Source organism: Nesoenas mayeri (genome assembly GCF_963082525.1).
Source record: "Nesoenas mayeri genome assembly, chromosome: 1".
In the NCBI taxonomy this organism is placed as follows: domain Eukaryota; kingdom Metazoa; phylum Chordata; class Aves; order Columbiformes; family Columbidae; genus Nesoenas; species Nesoenas mayeri.
This window is the reverse complement of record NC_137541.1, coordinates 193932555-193949703: the sequence shown is the minus strand read 5'-3', so window position 1 is coordinate 193949703 and position 17149 is coordinate 193932555. Positions and strand designations below refer to the sequence as shown.

The window sequence follows — 17149 nt, the reverse complement described above, 5'->3', positions numbered from 1 at the left end:
AAGTTAGCAAGCAAGAAAAAAACATGCTAAACAGGTACTATGCTTATAGTAGACATCATTTTGCAAATCCTCTATTGATTTGGGTTGGAAATTTTACTGGAGTGAAAGCCATGCACAATACAGCAGGACTTGTCTAAAACAACTCTAACTCAACATTGATCTCTTTGGTGATACATGGCACGTCTCAAAGGGTCACCAAGAAATATGGACAGGACTTCAGAACTTTTAAAGCCATTTTTATCAGCTTCCAAATCTGGGAGCCAGAGACTTCTACCAAATCCCATACAAACTTACAGTTATATTTAATTTAAGCACTCTCCCTAGATGATCCTATGTACTGTGGCACTTCCTGAATTCTCTGTACGCCTGAGATTTGTGAAGAGGTCCTCCAATGGATTATATTGTCTTTTCTGTAATGTCAGAACCAAAAGGGTCTTCCCTGAACAAAACTGGTGTTTGGGGAATCCTCTACAGCGTTCTGGGTTCTTTAAACAGCGTTGGGCAATGGTTCCAAAAGTATACATTTTTAAAATAAATTTTTGTGGTGGTTACACTTGTAACCCCAGAAAACTAATCTAAGCTCCAGTTTTGATCATCAGAAGTATTTTACACACAGTTGCCTGGAATTAGAATTTTCATATCATTGCAACACGTGAAGTCACCACTACCATGTGTGGTTTTTCTTTGCTTCTCTTAACAATCGCTAAACTGGAAAAGGGTGAAACATTCAATGCAGTTCAATGTGAAACGAGACATTTAACATGGTCCAAAAGACTCTTTCAATAAACATATTTTAGATAAAACGAGATCTTCAGAGACTTAACACACACAAAAAAATGGCACAAATGATCTGTTAACCACTGTTATAAGCATTGTCTTAATATTTTTAGTATGATCAAATACAATTTATGTGTTTAAGACCTCCAGGACAGGAATCTAGTCTTGTCTGGATGGAATGTAGCACATTGCTGATACAACACAAGCAGCAGTAGAAAAGGTAACAAAGAGAACCAATTAGACTATAGTCATACAACAGAACGTATTAATTAATAATAGCAGACAAATGCTTTAAGTTGTGTTTTCCTCTTTACCTCAGGTAAGCAGTATAAAATATTTAAGTACCAAACAACACTCCCATAACAGTAGGAAAAGAATACTGAAACAAAATCACACTTATCAGCACCAAATAGAGCTCTGCACACACATAACTTCATGTATGTGCTAGTAACAAGTCCAGTTAATTCTAATTTGGAAAACAGTCAGGCTCAGCACCAAATATATCACTCTGCAGGGAGGGCAACTTTTCAAGGGTGAATCAAATTATAAAATGTTCTTCTTTATTAAGCTAGTGGCTCAAGATGTCAAAAAAAAACCTCAAGAAGGGCAGAAGACCCTGTTAATCAGAGTTTTCTTATCATTTGCAGTTTGTGTGTGTACAAAATAGATACGGTCCCTCAGCAAGTTCCAAAAGTAGCTGGAGTGGTGAGGCAGGACTCATTGCCTCTTACAAAATGCTACAGCCTCCCGGTGCCTGCTATTCCAAATTTACTTGCACGCTCTTTGCCAATCATATACTTGATTCTTGACCCTGATAAAGGTAACCTAACTGACTGCAAAGCTGACTTGTGATAAAGAGCACACTTTAAGCAAAGAATTCTAATTACGTTAGGCCATATAATGCACATTAGTATTGCAAACGTCAAACTCTGATATAATAAAGACACAGTAGACAATATTGCAAGTCTGATCAAAGTTACAGATTACACATAATTCCATCAATTGAACTACACTACTAAAGAATAAAAGCAGATTTTATAGTATCACTGCAGTCTATAGTGCAGCCTGTATATTTTGACCTGACTGTTGGTTAGGATAACAGAATAAACACTTTCAGTGAATTTCGACATAAATCCCCATTTTATGTTAGACTGGCAGAACAAAAGCTCTTACCCTCTTCCCTTTCCCCCCACTCTACATAAGCTGACTAGTTCATTTCATTTGAAAAAAAATGATCTAGTTTTTCCCCTCACAGGCTATATCTGATCTAAGATACTGTCGATGTAGCTCCACTGGTAAATAACAACTGCAGATAGAATTAAAATCTGGTATCTATAAAAAAATGTAAAAGACATGTTGATTTTGCTATAAGAATCTTTGTACAGTAGAGATCTACAATCAACACGGAGAACTTATTCCAATATACATTAGTTGTATGTTTCTGAACAGTAGATCAGCAAATAAAGATAGAGAACAAAAATAATTTCATAAATCACTTAGTGAAGCTGAGAGACAGTAGGGAAGATTACACCTGAAGTAATTTTACATTAAATATATAAAGCTTTATTATTAATAAACTACCCACTTGATGTAAGCTGTCAGAACAGATAACTGGCAGTGAAAATGTTGATTAAAAACTGGGGGGGAAAAAAAAAAAATTAAAAGCCCCAAACTGAAAATTTATTGCTAGAATAAACAACAATTACATTAGAAAAGAGTAACCAAATATAAACCACTAAAAGATAAAACAGACACTATCCATAAAACTCGCAAAAGGAAAACAGATTAACTGACCCTAAAGGACCTTTGATTCTGCAAAGACTTGTAGACAGGCTTGATTTCTTTCAGTTTGAGCAGAAGAGATAATTGATAACAACCAATATGAGCAGGTTTAAGCCCACTGCAGCAGCACATGAGGACTGAAATTAAATAAATATTGTAAGAAACTAGATGCCAAAGGTACCAGCCATTTACTTTAAAATAATGAATATTTTTAGAAAAAATAATAAATATTGAATTTACAGAAATTTAGCTTTGACGAGTTGCTTGCCAACTTGAACAGTAATTTGTACCTCTGAAGTTGTCTAGAACATGGCATAGCTGAAAAATTTCTGACTAGCTTGATAGAGACTAGTTTTACTAAGACTAAGGAAACAACCTATATAGACTTAGCAACCTCAACTACTTAACTAAACAGACAGTAAGTATTTACAATGAAGACTTTGATTCTGCAACAAAGCTACTAATGGTTATTGCACCTCGCTTAGGACAAGAATGAGAATTTACTCAGTGGCTCCAATTATGCTTACACCAGAGTCCCATACATACATGAAACTGTTCTTAATGACAGGACTTTTTAAACATAATGTAATGCTAATGAAAAATGTCCCATAACTAAACATAATTACATAAATAATGTTCTGTGGGCTCTTTACAGCAGAGAGATACATTGTCACTTTGCCAGCTTCACTTTGTCAAGTATTTTGAATAACTACCTCCCATTTTGCAGCACTTCATTCTTATGATTCAACAGTAAAGATGCTACCAAGTAAAGATATTACCAAGAAAAACTGGGAAGCACTGTAGCATAATCTCACTGCATTCTCAAGAGCAAATGCTAGACCTCATTGATGAGATAGAAGTATTAACATTTCCACTACATATTCCTTTGTTACCACAATGATAATGAAAATGAGGGTCTTTAATGTAAAATACTGTAATATTTCACATACTTATTCTGCAAACATTTCCACTAACATACTGCAATGTGAACATACAGTTCAGAATTTTTGCCAGCACAATATCGAACAAGGCTGCTGAAGATCAATTATAATGAAAAAGAATAATAATAGAAAATAAAGTTATCCACTGTTAGAATGTGAAAAGCATCTCAATTTAACAGGATTGCACAAGCTCTGAACTGAAAAAAGTCACACCAAAACGTAAAATAAAGGTGATATACTTGTTTCAATATTCTGCTTTGCTTTTGAGTATTTCCTATTTTTGTCAATAAGAAGCCACAAGTAGCATTTAAACTGCTCAAAAGCCTCACAGCCTACCACTTTGGCTCCATCAGTCTGTTCCTCATAGCTTTTACAATCCAGTTCCACTTTCAGTTTATTTGCCTTAGAGTCATGCTCTGCATGGCCAGTTCTTAGGTAGTTTTTAAAAGTTCAATACATCAATCACAGCAACATGGAGTACAAGACACACAGAGAACATTTGCCTGCAACTGTGTAGCATCTCCAACAGTCTTTTTACTGGAAAACTGAAAAGTTCAAATTGAATAGACTACTTAACATTTGCAGAGTCCAGCAATACATTGTCTCTAAAAATGAATCAATTAAATGAGCTGTAGACTTTCGGAGTTCTCCCAGAGAATGAAAAAGTGTACTTGCAGGACTGTCCATACATTACATGGAAGGTATGCCATGAACACACCAGCATAAGAACTAAATCACTTCACTCAACACCCTTTAAAAGTGATTACTTCCTGAATTTAACGTTCTTTATATACAACTACATAGATGTCTACTCACTCAAGAGTCCCAGAGGTACATGAAATTGGTCCCAACGGCAGGACATTTTAAGCATAATGCAATGCTGCTGAAAAATGTCACATAACTAAATGTAAAATCGTATTCTGTTGACTCTTTACAACAAGAAGATAAACTTCCTTTAGGATTTCCAGTGGAATAACAGATGCCTTCCTCACTAGGAGCTGTACGCAGAAAACCAGCCTCAACATGCACTGTCCAAGTAATCAGGCTTAACAGTTTATCTATTTAGAAACATGCTTATTTTAAAAAACTGGAACTTCCTAAGGAGATGCAGCTTAGAATTCTCCACAATTTAAGACTACAATATTTTTAAAAAGTTAAAAATCTTTATTTGTTCTTGACTTAAGATAAAGGTTGCTATTCACCTGCTTGCAGTTCAGTTTGTTCAATAGCTGTTAAAAGACAAAAATATCAAAGGATACAAACTGTTGAATACTTCCAAAATTTCCTAGATATAAATAAATAAACAGTACTGCAAGCACACACTGACAGTCTCCTCCCATCCCACCTAAATCCTCTGGCCTACAAAACATTTAGGTCTTCCAGTTTTGAAATACCTAACTAACTCTAATTCACTTATTTTCTGCAGGAAGAACGGGGAAAAGTTCACTACCACCATGGAAATAATAAAGTTGGGAAGCATAACTGTATTTTGGAACTTGTGAAGATTATTTTGCAAATAATGACTATCTATCCTTGAACATAACCTTCTGAGTGTGCATTGATGTTCCAAGACAACATTTTAACATGCATAGCACACTTTTTGAACACAGTAAGAAGAAATGTTCCAAACTGTTAAATGTGATGCATTTCAAAGTATGCAATATAAAAGCACTGGTTTTGTGCAATATTCTTTTTTAAAGAGAAAAAAGGTGCAAAACTGTCTAACAGCACTCAACATGAACACTGGGCAGCGTGGAAGGAAGATAAGCTTTGAAAGTTACCAGCAAAAGAAGGAGCTCAGAACAGCCCCTGCACTCGTGAAAATCACGCAGGTTCACCAGGTTGGAAGAGCACGGCTGTCAAGTGAACAGGGAGCGCTCGGCGCCGAGGCCAACCCCGCCTCCTGCCTCAGGAAAACAGCCAAGTTCCCGTCCGTGAGGTGAGAACGGTCCGTTTAAGGGGCACAGCGCTGATCCCGGCTGCTGCCAAGGGGGCCGGGGCCGCCCATTACCTGCGGGACGACCTGAGCGCGGAGCTCAGGGCGCGGAGCCAGCCGAGCTCTGCCCCCGGCCCGCCCGCAGGCCGCTCCTCCGCGCCCGCCGACGGCCGGCCCCGGGACCCGCAGCGCCGCGCCCGCCTCCGACGCCAGGCCCCGGCCCTTCCCCGCGGCCCGCCCGGCCCTGCCCGCCGGCGAGAGGCGAGGCTGCCGGAGCGGGGATGCTGCTGCCTTACCTGAGCCAGCACCGTGGGGAACACGCCCGGCCACCCGCTGTAACATGCCGCCAAGGAACCTCCCCCGACCAGGGCGGCGGCTGCGGCGACCCTCCAGCCGGGCGGGCGCCGCAGGGTCCGAGGAGGCCGCGGCCCGGCGAGCCGCCCCCTCAGCGGAGCGCGGCCGCCCGCCGCCAGCGCCGCTCTCCACGCCGCCATCTTCCCGGAAGCTCCCGTGGCGCCGCCGACATCGAACCGGCCCCTCCGCCGCCGGTCTCCGGGCGCCGCGGGGCGCATGCGCAGCGCCGGGCCCGAGGCCACGGGGCGGTATCGCGTTCCGTGCGGGAGCGCAACGCGCCGGCTCGGCTCCGCGGCCGGAAGGGAAGCCGCCCGGAAAACAGGAGGGGACGGGTCCTGGCGGAGAGGTAATGCAGGCAGAGGTGCGCAGAGTCTCACAGCAGCGACCGGCGCCGCAGGAAACGCGCCCGGCTCCCGGCCCCTTTCCCCCGGGCCGGGCAGTCCGCTCAGGATGAGGGGACGCGGCAGGACCCCCGTTTCTAGTGTTTCGCTGAAAATAGCTCTTAGAGAGGGGCCGGTCCGGGCCCTTGGGGCTGTAGCTGCCCCGGCCCTGTCCCGGGAGGGCCTGTCCGGGCCGGGCTGGCCCGAGGGTTCCTGTGGAGAGGGCAGGCGCTGGCAAGGGTCGGGCGTTGTGTTTGCCACAGGGAGGGAACGGCCGAAGGCCTTGCTTGTGCCCTAGGGCGTGAGGAGCGGCGACTCTTGTAACGGTGCCTGGGTCCCGCGGGTGCCCCAGGCCGCTCTGTGTCTCAGAGCTCAGCCGCACGTTGTTCACTGATGTGACTCTTCCAGAGCTTTAGGCCGGTGGCGAGTACACGAAGAGGAATGGGGCGTGAACTGGGCTGGAAGCCCTGCGGGAAGCCCAGCGTACAGAGCGGGGCAGGATGGGTGAGCGTGCCCTGGTGCTGCGGGGCTGACCCAGCACCGTGTGCTGAGCAGTTGGGGTTTGCGGAGCAGCTCTGGTTTTTGAAGTGTTGGAGACATGTATGGTTACGTTGCTCTGTGTATGCTCCTGACTAGAAACAGCAGAAGCGGGAATAAGTTTAGAACATCCTTTTCAAGGGCAGAATAGAGTTTCTCATGAAATACAGATGACAGAATGTTTACAGAAACTGTCATGGCAAAGATGATAATTGAAAAGCATTACAGATGGACTTGACCAACAATCACTTGTGTCAAAGATAGCTATTCACTGTCAATGCTTCAAAGTGCTTTTTTGTCCACTACCATAGCTTTAACAAAGCTCTCTAGGCCTCGACTAAATTGAATTGGTTGATCACACTCAAACATTAGCTAGTTGATTGCGTTCAAACATTGGGCCATGTGGGAATCAATGAAATGGTCACATGAAGTGGGGAGGAAGCTAAATGTCATTCCTACATTGGCAGTGCCAGTATCTGTGTTTTCAGAGTAGTTTACCTAGGGGCTCCATGTGAATGTGGGAAAAAACTGGGGAGAGACCTGCTGCGTGCATAGTCCCATTATTTTGGTCTTTGCTTAAAGGCCTTCAGAAAGTCCATTTTAACAAACTCTGTCTTTCACCTATTTCTGATACAACAGCCAGTACTGTGTTTTTAACATTACAAATGCTGTGGTACAGGTAGTGATACATGGAAATGGCTTTTTGTCCTCTGTCCACTGGCAGACAGTGATCATTCGTCAGTGCCACTAAAGTAATTTTAATTCATTCTCCTTCCCTGGCCTGAATTCGGAGTCATAAATTCATAAATAATGTTTATAAATATATAAAAGGTGAGTGCCATCAGGATGGAGCCAGGCTCTTCTCGTTGGCAAACAATGATAGGACAAGGGGCAATGGGATCAAGCTGGAACACAAGAGGTTCCACTTAAATTTGAGAAGAAACTTCTTCTCAGTAAGGGTGACAGAGCACTGGAACAGGCTGCCCGGGGGGGTTGTGGAGTCTCCTTCTCTGGAGACATTCAAGACCCACCTGGACATGTTCCTGTGCAACCTCACCTAGGCGTTCCTGCTCCAGCAGGGGGATTGGACTAGATGATCTTTTGAGGTCCCTTCCAATCCAGAACATACTGTGATACTGTGATACTGTGATAAATTCACTTTCATAGCTAGTAGTTTTAGTCATCTAACTAATGGCATCTCAGAATTTATCCAATCTTCCATTAGCATGTGTTGTTCACTGAGTGTCATTCTGTGAAGTGTTCGGGACATCTTCAGGAATGTGCCACCTGAGTCCTTAGCAGGATACAAACCCTTCAAAAACACCTTCTCTGGGGAACACAAATGACTCAAAATCACTCAAGAGTGCAACATGCAGGGTGAATGGTTTCCATCTCCACAAACTAGTGTACATTGCAAGATCTTTTTCCTATCCCCAGAGACTTAGAAAGTAACTCATACAGGAAAATCCTTTCTAATCCCCAGATACTGTAAAACATAGCAGCAAAATCCCTCTATCGTCATATACAAACACATAGTGCAAAGTCCTGCTTCTGCTGTAGAGGCGTAAAACTTGCAGCAAGTTCCTATCCCCTATTTCTACTTCCCTCTAGACAGACAAAATATTTTCCATCCTAATCTTATAGTTTGACACAGAATATTTGCACAAATACATTAAGAGTACTTCCCTTTCTGTGTCAGCCAATAACAAGCATGTCATGAATGCTGGCAGCCTCCCAGAAACATTATTAAGGATGGCTGAGAGATTTGAATTCTGAAAGCCAGAGCCCTTGATGTTGAACACACAACCACAACACAGGTGAGCAGGTTTAGTTCAGCACCCTGCCAGGCATTTTCAGTTTTTCTTTGAGTAGGAATGAGTAAGTAGGTCATTTGTGTTTCCTCAGATGACATTCCTGACTGGAACAGATACAACTGCAAGGTGATGGAGAACTATTCTCATATGACTGTAGGCACGCAATGCTGATGGGGATGCTAAGTGTCCTTAGCCACCCCTTCTCTCCCTGCAGTAAATTCACCCTGTGTGTGCAGTGCCAAGGAATGCAAAGCTACTGCTGCACTAACGTGGCTCACGCCTGTATTGCCCTAACTAGGCTGGTATATTTGTGGGTGCCACAGCATATGCCTGAGTGGCTAGAAAAACCTTTGCTATTAACATTTAGTCCTCTTTCACCTCATGCAGTATCACTGTAGGGTAGTTTATGACAGAAAGCAAAGATCACTGTAGTCTACAGAAGTGACACTGATGGTCTGATAAATACAGCAGGAGTTTCATCAGAAAAATTGAGCTACACGGGGACAAATATCATCAAACACTATGCCCTGTGGCACTAAAATGTTAGTTCAAAGGTTCTCTTTCCAATCCTGCACAGTTTACTCTTCCTTGGCTCTTGTAAGCAGAAATGGTTACATTTAGCAAGCTGACATATCTGCTTTTTTAACAAATACTTTATACATGTTGACTTCAGACTTTGTTCTAGAGGTGTTCGCATTGCTGAAAATTTACAAAAGCAAATCAAAAGCCTAATGAAATATTTTCTTAAATGTTTAGGAATGTAATTTTCCCGTAAGATTCAATGTTCCACTGAATTGTTACATAACAATACTTAAATGCAGACATTTCTTGTTAGGCATAATGAACATAATATGAAGTCATGTTAAAAGACAAAAACACACTACCATGAAATAAAACCATTGTGACTTCTGTGATTCTTTGGAAATAATGTTTGGCAGAAACTTCATTTCTTCCATATTTTTTACAAGGTCAAAAGCAAAAATACCAAGTAGACCTACAGCTCCACGTGCCTGAAGGTCCACTTCTATGTCTCAATGTCTTTTAAGAGCATTAGGCTGAGTTCCAACAGGGATTCACTCCCTGCTAGAACTCCAATCCCCTCAAGAGCATTAGGCTTAGTGCCAGCATTCATTTACTTCTTTAACAGCTTAAATTAACTCCTGTTACATGCAATCTAAACACTTTTTTACTATTTTAGATAGAGTAATAGTTGAGAGATGGATTCAGTCATCCAGTCTGAGGGCCACCCATCATGCTCATCTGTCTTTTGGGACTTCAAATGTTTCATAAACTGGATTGGGGAAGGCGACAAACAGACAGTTGTGAATTGAGGGAGGGGCTGGCAGCCACATTTTATATACATGACCCCATTTCATGAGAAGTAGCATGGGGGTGGTCTGGCTTATTTGACAGTAAGTTCCAACCAAAAGTAAGATTTTAGTGGGCTAGACACCGCAATAACAATATTTTGGATACTTTCCTGGAGGAGCAGAACAGGCAAGCTAATTGAAAGACAGGAAATATCACTGCTTGGTTTTGCAGGTGAAGAACTGGACCGTAGATGAAATTCTGCCCAAAGTCAGACAGAAGACTGGAATTGAAAGTCTCTCAAAGCCAGGCCTCCTTTAGCCCCCTCAAAATTACATTGGTCCTCTTAAGAATGTCACTAGTATTTTCCTTTAAGGGATGTGAGAGCAATATGTGTGCCTATGATCACAAGGAGATAAGGATATAAGCACACGGAAGACAAGTTTTGTTAAAAGTGATAAAATGAAATAAGCTTCACGCACTTTGAAAACTACAGGGTGATCAGATAAAACTAGACAGTTATTAAAGTTGGCTGACTGGTACCTTTATCTCTATACAGAGTCTCAAAGGTCCTGTACCAAGGTTAGTTGTGGTGAAGGTTGGGATTTTACTTCAGGGATTTCCAAAGCTGCTTTGTATACTAGATGGACTCTTATTTGTAGAATCATAGAATAGTTTGGGTTGGAAGGGACCTTCAAAGGTCATCTAGTCTGACCCTTCTGCAATGAGCAGGGACATCTTCAACTAGATCAGGTTGCTCAGAGCCCCGTCCAGCCTGGTCTTGAATGTTTCCATAATTTCTACCCATCCCTCCTTCACAAGAAAAAAAAGAACAGAGAGACGAGAGATCAGTTTCAAAGAAGGTGAAATACCCTCCTCTGATGAAGAAGCCTTAAGATGACGATGTACTGTTAGTTTACAGAAAGTCCAGGTATTTTATAAGCTTTGGAGATGAAGGAAGTAGAACTAATGACCAGACGGTCAACATTCATCCACCAGCAAGACCGAAAATAAATGTGAACATTTTGTGGCTAGATAACACCATTTAGCTCATAATTGAGTTCACAGCAATCTTTGCATTTAGGATGTAGGCCATAAATATAGCTTATTGTCAAATATTTTAAACTTGCTAAAGTTACTTGAAAGCTTATCTTGATAGAGGCTGTTTAAAAGAACTAAAATTTATCTAAGGTATGTGTCCCCAAATACCTCTCATAGCGTTAATTTATATTGACCTTTCCACCATACTGTCTGGCCACACTGTTCCAATGTAGTTAGCTGAAAAACACCTTGCTGGCATACGTAACGCATTCCCTCAAATTTCAGAAGAATTACTTTTTGTAATTTGTAAGTCAAGGTGAAAAATCAGGAAAAAAAGTTGAAAGCAAAAATCTTATTTAAAAAAAATTTGAGAATTGAAGGTACTAGTAATGTAATTGGAGAGATTTTAAGATACTGTTTCTAAGTTGGCCGTGACTTTTTTGTGATAAATACTTGATCTATAAAAGAAATGGTAACCAGACTGTTGAAATACTGCTTTTATGTGAATAAAACAAATGCAGGTCAAAGCTGATACTCTCTTGTGGAAGAACATGCATTTTTTTTAAATTTGAAAAGTATATTTGTTATGGCTCTCCAAGTTAGACGGTAGGTCTCAGTTCTGTGAAGAGTTACATGTATTATGCCCAGTTTTAAGCATTACTGCTTAAAATTAATTGTGTACATAAATCTTTGAAGACTGGGAACTTGCTTGCTATTAGATGAGAACTGTGGTTCAACTGCTGTTTTATCTTTTCACGATAAGATCCCATGGCACTTTTGCAAAAATAATAGAGGTCCCATGGTCCCCTGAAAACATTTAAAGTAATGGAATTACATTATGTGCTTTAGTGGTTAGTATTTTCCTCATGGTTCCAGCTGAATAAGAGGTACTGCATTTTTCTTCCAAACATTCCTCTGTGGTACTATTAGCACTGATTAAAAAGATAGACCCACAGCTAAGTGAAATCTTATAATTTTTACTTTTTACCTATATCTTTATGTACATACATATATATACAAATTTTTATATATGTATTTTGCCTATATTATACTATTTGTAGGATTTCCTGAAATCTTATTACTAGTGCTTTCCATGTAAATATAAAATTTTATCGTTGGGACCTTACTGTATTTCAGGAAGCATTTCTTCTCTTTCATTGTCTGAAATCAGTATGAGCATGGCCATCAATTTTAATTATACCAGTATTTCACCCTAAGTTTTATAGGAAGAGTTGGCAGCAATAACTATAGTTAAGGTTGCCTAAGACTTTCCACTGTATAGATTCTGTACTTAAAAAGAGAGAAGGATAGAAATTGTACATAAGGGTACAATAAAACAAGTCAAGATTAGCAAAGTTCATTTTATCTGTGTTACTTGAAAAAACAGAAGGATTTATTAGGGATTCAGACTCTATATTTTTAAAAGCAATGTGACTGATATAATTTTAAGTAATTATTGTTATGTAGTTCAAAAATACAATAAAGATGGCAAAGACATTACTTCACAGTATTACTAAAGAAACAAATATAGAATTATCAGTACTTTAACTTGTAAAATATTTTTTAAATATATGTCTTCTGCGAACGTTGAAGTAGAAGCAGCATCATATACCTTCTTTCTTATGTCTTTTCCCATACCACTGTCTAAAGCTGCTATTAATAACACTTTGTAGTACTACTGTGATTTATTAATGAAAGTAATCTTAAATTACAACATCTTTAATACTGGTGAAGATGGTGAAGTATATATAATTATTTCTTTGAAAAAGAAAGGAATTATAAAACTTTGAATTACTGTTTTCTGTAACGTGTCTCATTATTTTAAGTAGTGTTTACTTCTTTTGTTCAGAATACCATTTATGATCTTTGATTGCACCTCTTTCTGTATAAGCAGGGTAAGGCATGGTTATTTTCCAAATATGTGTATTTAGTTGTTTAGTAACTAAAATTAATATAGGGTCTGATCTAAGCTAATAGCACGAGTGTGTGGTAGACACATACCTTCACTGTAGAAGGTTCTGTGATCCTTTCATAAAAAAATTGGAAGTCCTAATACAAAGTTCATTGTGGTCAGCAGAGTCTTTCTGTTTTCACTGATGTCTGCATTTGGCTCTTACGGGGTTGAAAAATAGCCATACTATTTGTGTAAATGTTGTGGGCAGTTTTGGTATATTTGCTAGTGAGGAATTCCTTAGGCTGTAGCTACATCAAAAGGGACTGTTGGAGCCACTTGAAAAAAGCATAGGAATAATGGCACTAATAAAAATCCCCAACTGTAGTTGGGGACAAAGCTGCTGTTTGGGGAATGGTCCCACTTGGCACCATTTGGGCAGGAGCTGTTTGCTGAGCACACCCAGAGAGGGTTTCCAGTCTATTACAGGTCTCTCCAGAAAAGAGAAAGGTCTTGAGGGAACTTGGGAGAGTTGGTGCTTGGCAATATCTGAATTGTTTGTGTCCGAGGAGGCATAAGCTATACCGAGAGCAAAACCTTGATTACAGAGACTGGCTCATGTTCACAAGGCTTAGGGCGTTTCCTGTTCACATGGCATTCACAGCTTTTATGGGTCTTCTGCTCACACATTTTAGGTACAGCCTCTCTGTATGTGGTCTGCAGTGGAGAGATTTAGTTGGAGCAGCCCAGCACACAGCCAGGACACCCGCAGGGTGCTGGGTCTGGTCCTTGAGTTCAGTCCCTCTCTCTCTTTTATGCAGCACAAAAAATGTGCCCATACAGCATTAGTCAGGATCTGCAGCAAATCAGCTGTAACTTAATTTCTGAGGAAAGGGGGCTGGTGAGACTAAACCATGTGTAACGGGGTTGTGCAGAATGGCAGGGGTATATAAGACATTACCAGGATTCATCTGGCTAAAAATAAATGTCTACAGAAAGGTGTCCGCACCTGAGTTAATTGCCTTATGCTCTTGTTGTAGTCAATGGGGAGAAGTATGCATCTCTACGTTATGATTCATCTCATCATAAACCAGATATTTAAAGTGGTTCGAATGAATCTCAAGCAAAGGAATACCCATTTCACTCTTCCTAGCTGTAAGGGGAACTGAGATGATTTTAGTTGTGATAAATATCTACACTGTAAGCTGCTGTTATCTACTGCTTACTGTCGCTGCAGAGATTCTTGAAAAGGAGCTCTTGCAGATCTGGATATCAAACTTGTTGGTCATATATGCTGTTGGGGTTGACAACAAAGGAAATAGTTGGATATGGTTTGATTATGGGGTGCCACCCATGTGGAAGCACAGATGTGTTACTTTGAGGTGCAGCTGAGGGAAGAATGTCTCATTGCTGTTGTGTGTGAGAAGTTGTGATACCCTCCCTACCTAATCACTCACTTGTTACTAGGCTTGGGAACATCTGTATTTGGGAACACTGGAATTTACATCTCTTTTGTGTCTTGCCTTGTATTAAAAATATCTATATTCTCTGTCAGTTCAGACATCACCGCTATTGTCTGATACAGAGAGACCCCACAATGTTAGATGGCCCAGTCTTGCAGAGGCTACCTGCGTACTTATCTGGGGTAGCTTAGTGCTAGGTTTACCATGCTAGGCTGCCCCTAAGCTTAGTTGAGTGCGGCTCTGTGAGTTGGGAGAGGGCAACTGATGAAACTGAGCTGTTTATTGTTCTTCACAGCAGCAAGAGAGATTGCCATTTTGACTCAGAGGACCTGAGGTCAGTCTGGAGCCTCCCACTCCATAAACTCTGAGAAGCTCTGGGTAGTTGTGGCAGCAATGGAGGACTGAGGACCAGTAGAGCGTATAGGTGACCTGCTGGAAACCAGGCACTGTCCGCAGTGGGATTTTACCCTAAATTTACCCATGACAGCTGTCCGTTACACCTGATAACATCCCAGCACCCAAAAGAGCCCACTACTCTTACCAGACTGGATGGAGGAAGTGGAAGGCAAGTTTGAGGCATAAGTATTGCATTATTATGTTGAATAAATGGTAGGTTAGCAATTTTTGTTGTGGACTAAGTAGGATCTAGATGACTTGACATGCATGCAGTCTCTGTTCTCTGCTCCTTAATCTCTTTTTGTGTAGTCTCTATTTTACAATAAGTCATATTGTGTGTATTCAGCAACTAGGTTTACTTGCTGATCACCAGAAATTCAACTACCACTGGTGGTTGGGGTGGTACCAGAGTCCCTGCAGCAACAGGGTACTTCACTGCTCTGAAGGGTTAGGGTACCCCATCAAGAACTGGATATTACAGCATTTGTGGAGGGTCACTAGAGTCTGATTGCCTCTTTTTGGTACTATGGAGCGCATTAGACTGAAATTACTTGTCTAATATCTTAAAGCAAGGCAGTGACAGAGCTGGAAATAATACCTGAAGGCAAAAGCTATTTGTAACGTATTTTCTGCAAATATTGTGTTATTTGGAGGGTTTCCAGGTGTTTATTGCAAATTAAAAAAAAAAAAAAATGTGTGCATTACTGAACTTTTGGGGTCCACATTTGATTTTTAAATCCAAGGATGACTGTGTCTGTCCCACACTATTACTCATGTACTGCCCTACATCCACCTTGCATGGCATTTTAAAATCTTCCTAGATACAACTCCACTGATTCTAATTTGTTGTAACTTAAATTCTGAAGAGACAAGACAGACTGTGGTCTAATAAAAGCAAGCAACGAGAAGATATAAGAAAGCAGTGGGTAAAGCATGGTGGGAACCTCTACCATTAACTTTATGCCTTATTTAGTGCACATTATTTTAGTTCCTTTGTATCTAAATGACACAAGTTGAGAATCCTTTATATTCCCTAAGAGAAAATCGCTAATATATTAATCTGCTTTAAGTCACCATCAAAATTATTCTGGATTTCAGAATGTATATTTTGTACTTCTACATACACTTGATAGCCTAAAACTTAATCCACCGTATTAATCATCTTTGTTTTTCCTCTAGCCTTAGATACAGCTTAGCTAGAACAAATAGTGAATGTCCTGCAGAAGTCCTTTTAGATTCCATAAAGTTATTCTCTCCTTTCTGCAAAAACTGTGCCATATGTAGTCATGATCTGAATCATGTTGTGACCCAAAACTAGCATCAAACAAAACCAAAACCAAAAAGACAGAAAACCAAGCTAGCTTGCATTTGCCTCGTAAGGATTATGTTAAACATTTTAATTAGCATTTCCTTTGATAACTAACTTTTTTTTAAAGCTGTAAACCTTTTCATTAGCCAGCATACCACATATCTGGCTAATTGGATACTCACATGTAATAAATTTATTATTAATATCTTGCAGACAAGCCAAAGTTTCTAACACTTCTCAAACATCAGATAGTCTTCAAAACTCAGAAGAAAGGTTACTGCTGTCTGGATATTTAACAAAATAATTTTTAAGAAAGACAAGCTAACTTGGGTAAGACAGATATATTCACATTTCCTGAGTCTACCTGCTGAAGTAATTCAGGAACTAGCCCAAGTAAGCACTGAATTATTTCCAGGTATTTCAGATATCTTTGAAAACTCATGGAAGACAGAAACTACCAGAAAATGACTGAAAGATGGAAACATAGTTGCTTTTAGAAAAATAAAAAAATATATAGAAGAGAACCCAAGGTAGTCAGGTAGCCTAACAAACTTCCACCCCTGAATTCTGGAACAAATTATTACATAAGCAGTTTCTAAAGGCCTGGAACATGATAAGGTGATAAAAACTTCCTGACATGCCCTGTCAAGAACGTATCATGTCAAACTAAATTAATTTTCTTCTTCAATATATTGCCTAGTAGATACAGATGAAGCAGGAAAAATGACTTACATAGATTTTAGTAAGGCTTCTGACTCTGGTCCCTGAAGAAGTCCAACCTAGATTAAATCTCTAGAAGGTAAGGATGGATGAGGCAAACTAATCAGAAAATACTGTGTTGGAAAAGTGGTTATTGATGGCTTGCAGTCAATTTGAGGTGGCATTTCATGTAGGCTTCAGGAATCTGGGGACAGTTCTCTTCAGTCTGATAGGATGAGTGACTAGACTACATGCTTATAAATTTCAAAATTTATGTCAAGCTGGAAAAAGTTTGAAATACCCTGGAAAAAGGGATCAGAATAGTAAAATGATCCTTGCAAGTTGCAGACATGGCTTAAAATCAACAAGTGCAATCAGTATAGGTTCTTACACTGAAGAAAAAGGAATCTATTGCACAAATGCAAAACAAACCAAAAAAAACCCACCCTAGATGGAACAGGAAGACTGTGAAGAAGACTGCATAGATCTGAGGGAACTTAAAAACTAAATGAGCTCCATAA

General features: G+C 40.3%; 1 protein-coding gene across 3 annotated transcripts in view; it reads right to left on the bottom strand.

Annotated features, from left to right (window-relative positions):
- MICU2 (mitochondrial calcium uptake 2) overlaps positions 1 to 6008 on the bottom strand; it is a gene marked incomplete at its 5' end in the record, with an annotated part of 142055 nt that extends 136047 nt beyond the window's left edge. For 2 of the 3 annotated variants that reach the window (XM_080340418.1, XM_080340417.1), the window contains one exon: positions 5733 to 5970. In XM_080340418.1, the coding sequence (XP_080196544.1) occupies positions 5733 to 5930 (198 nt within the window). Of the gene's footprint in view, positions 1 to 5732 lie in introns of all 3 variants that reach the window. The other variant, XM_080340416.1, reaches the window with a different exon arrangement.
- Positions 6009 to 17149: the final 11141 nt, after the last annotated feature.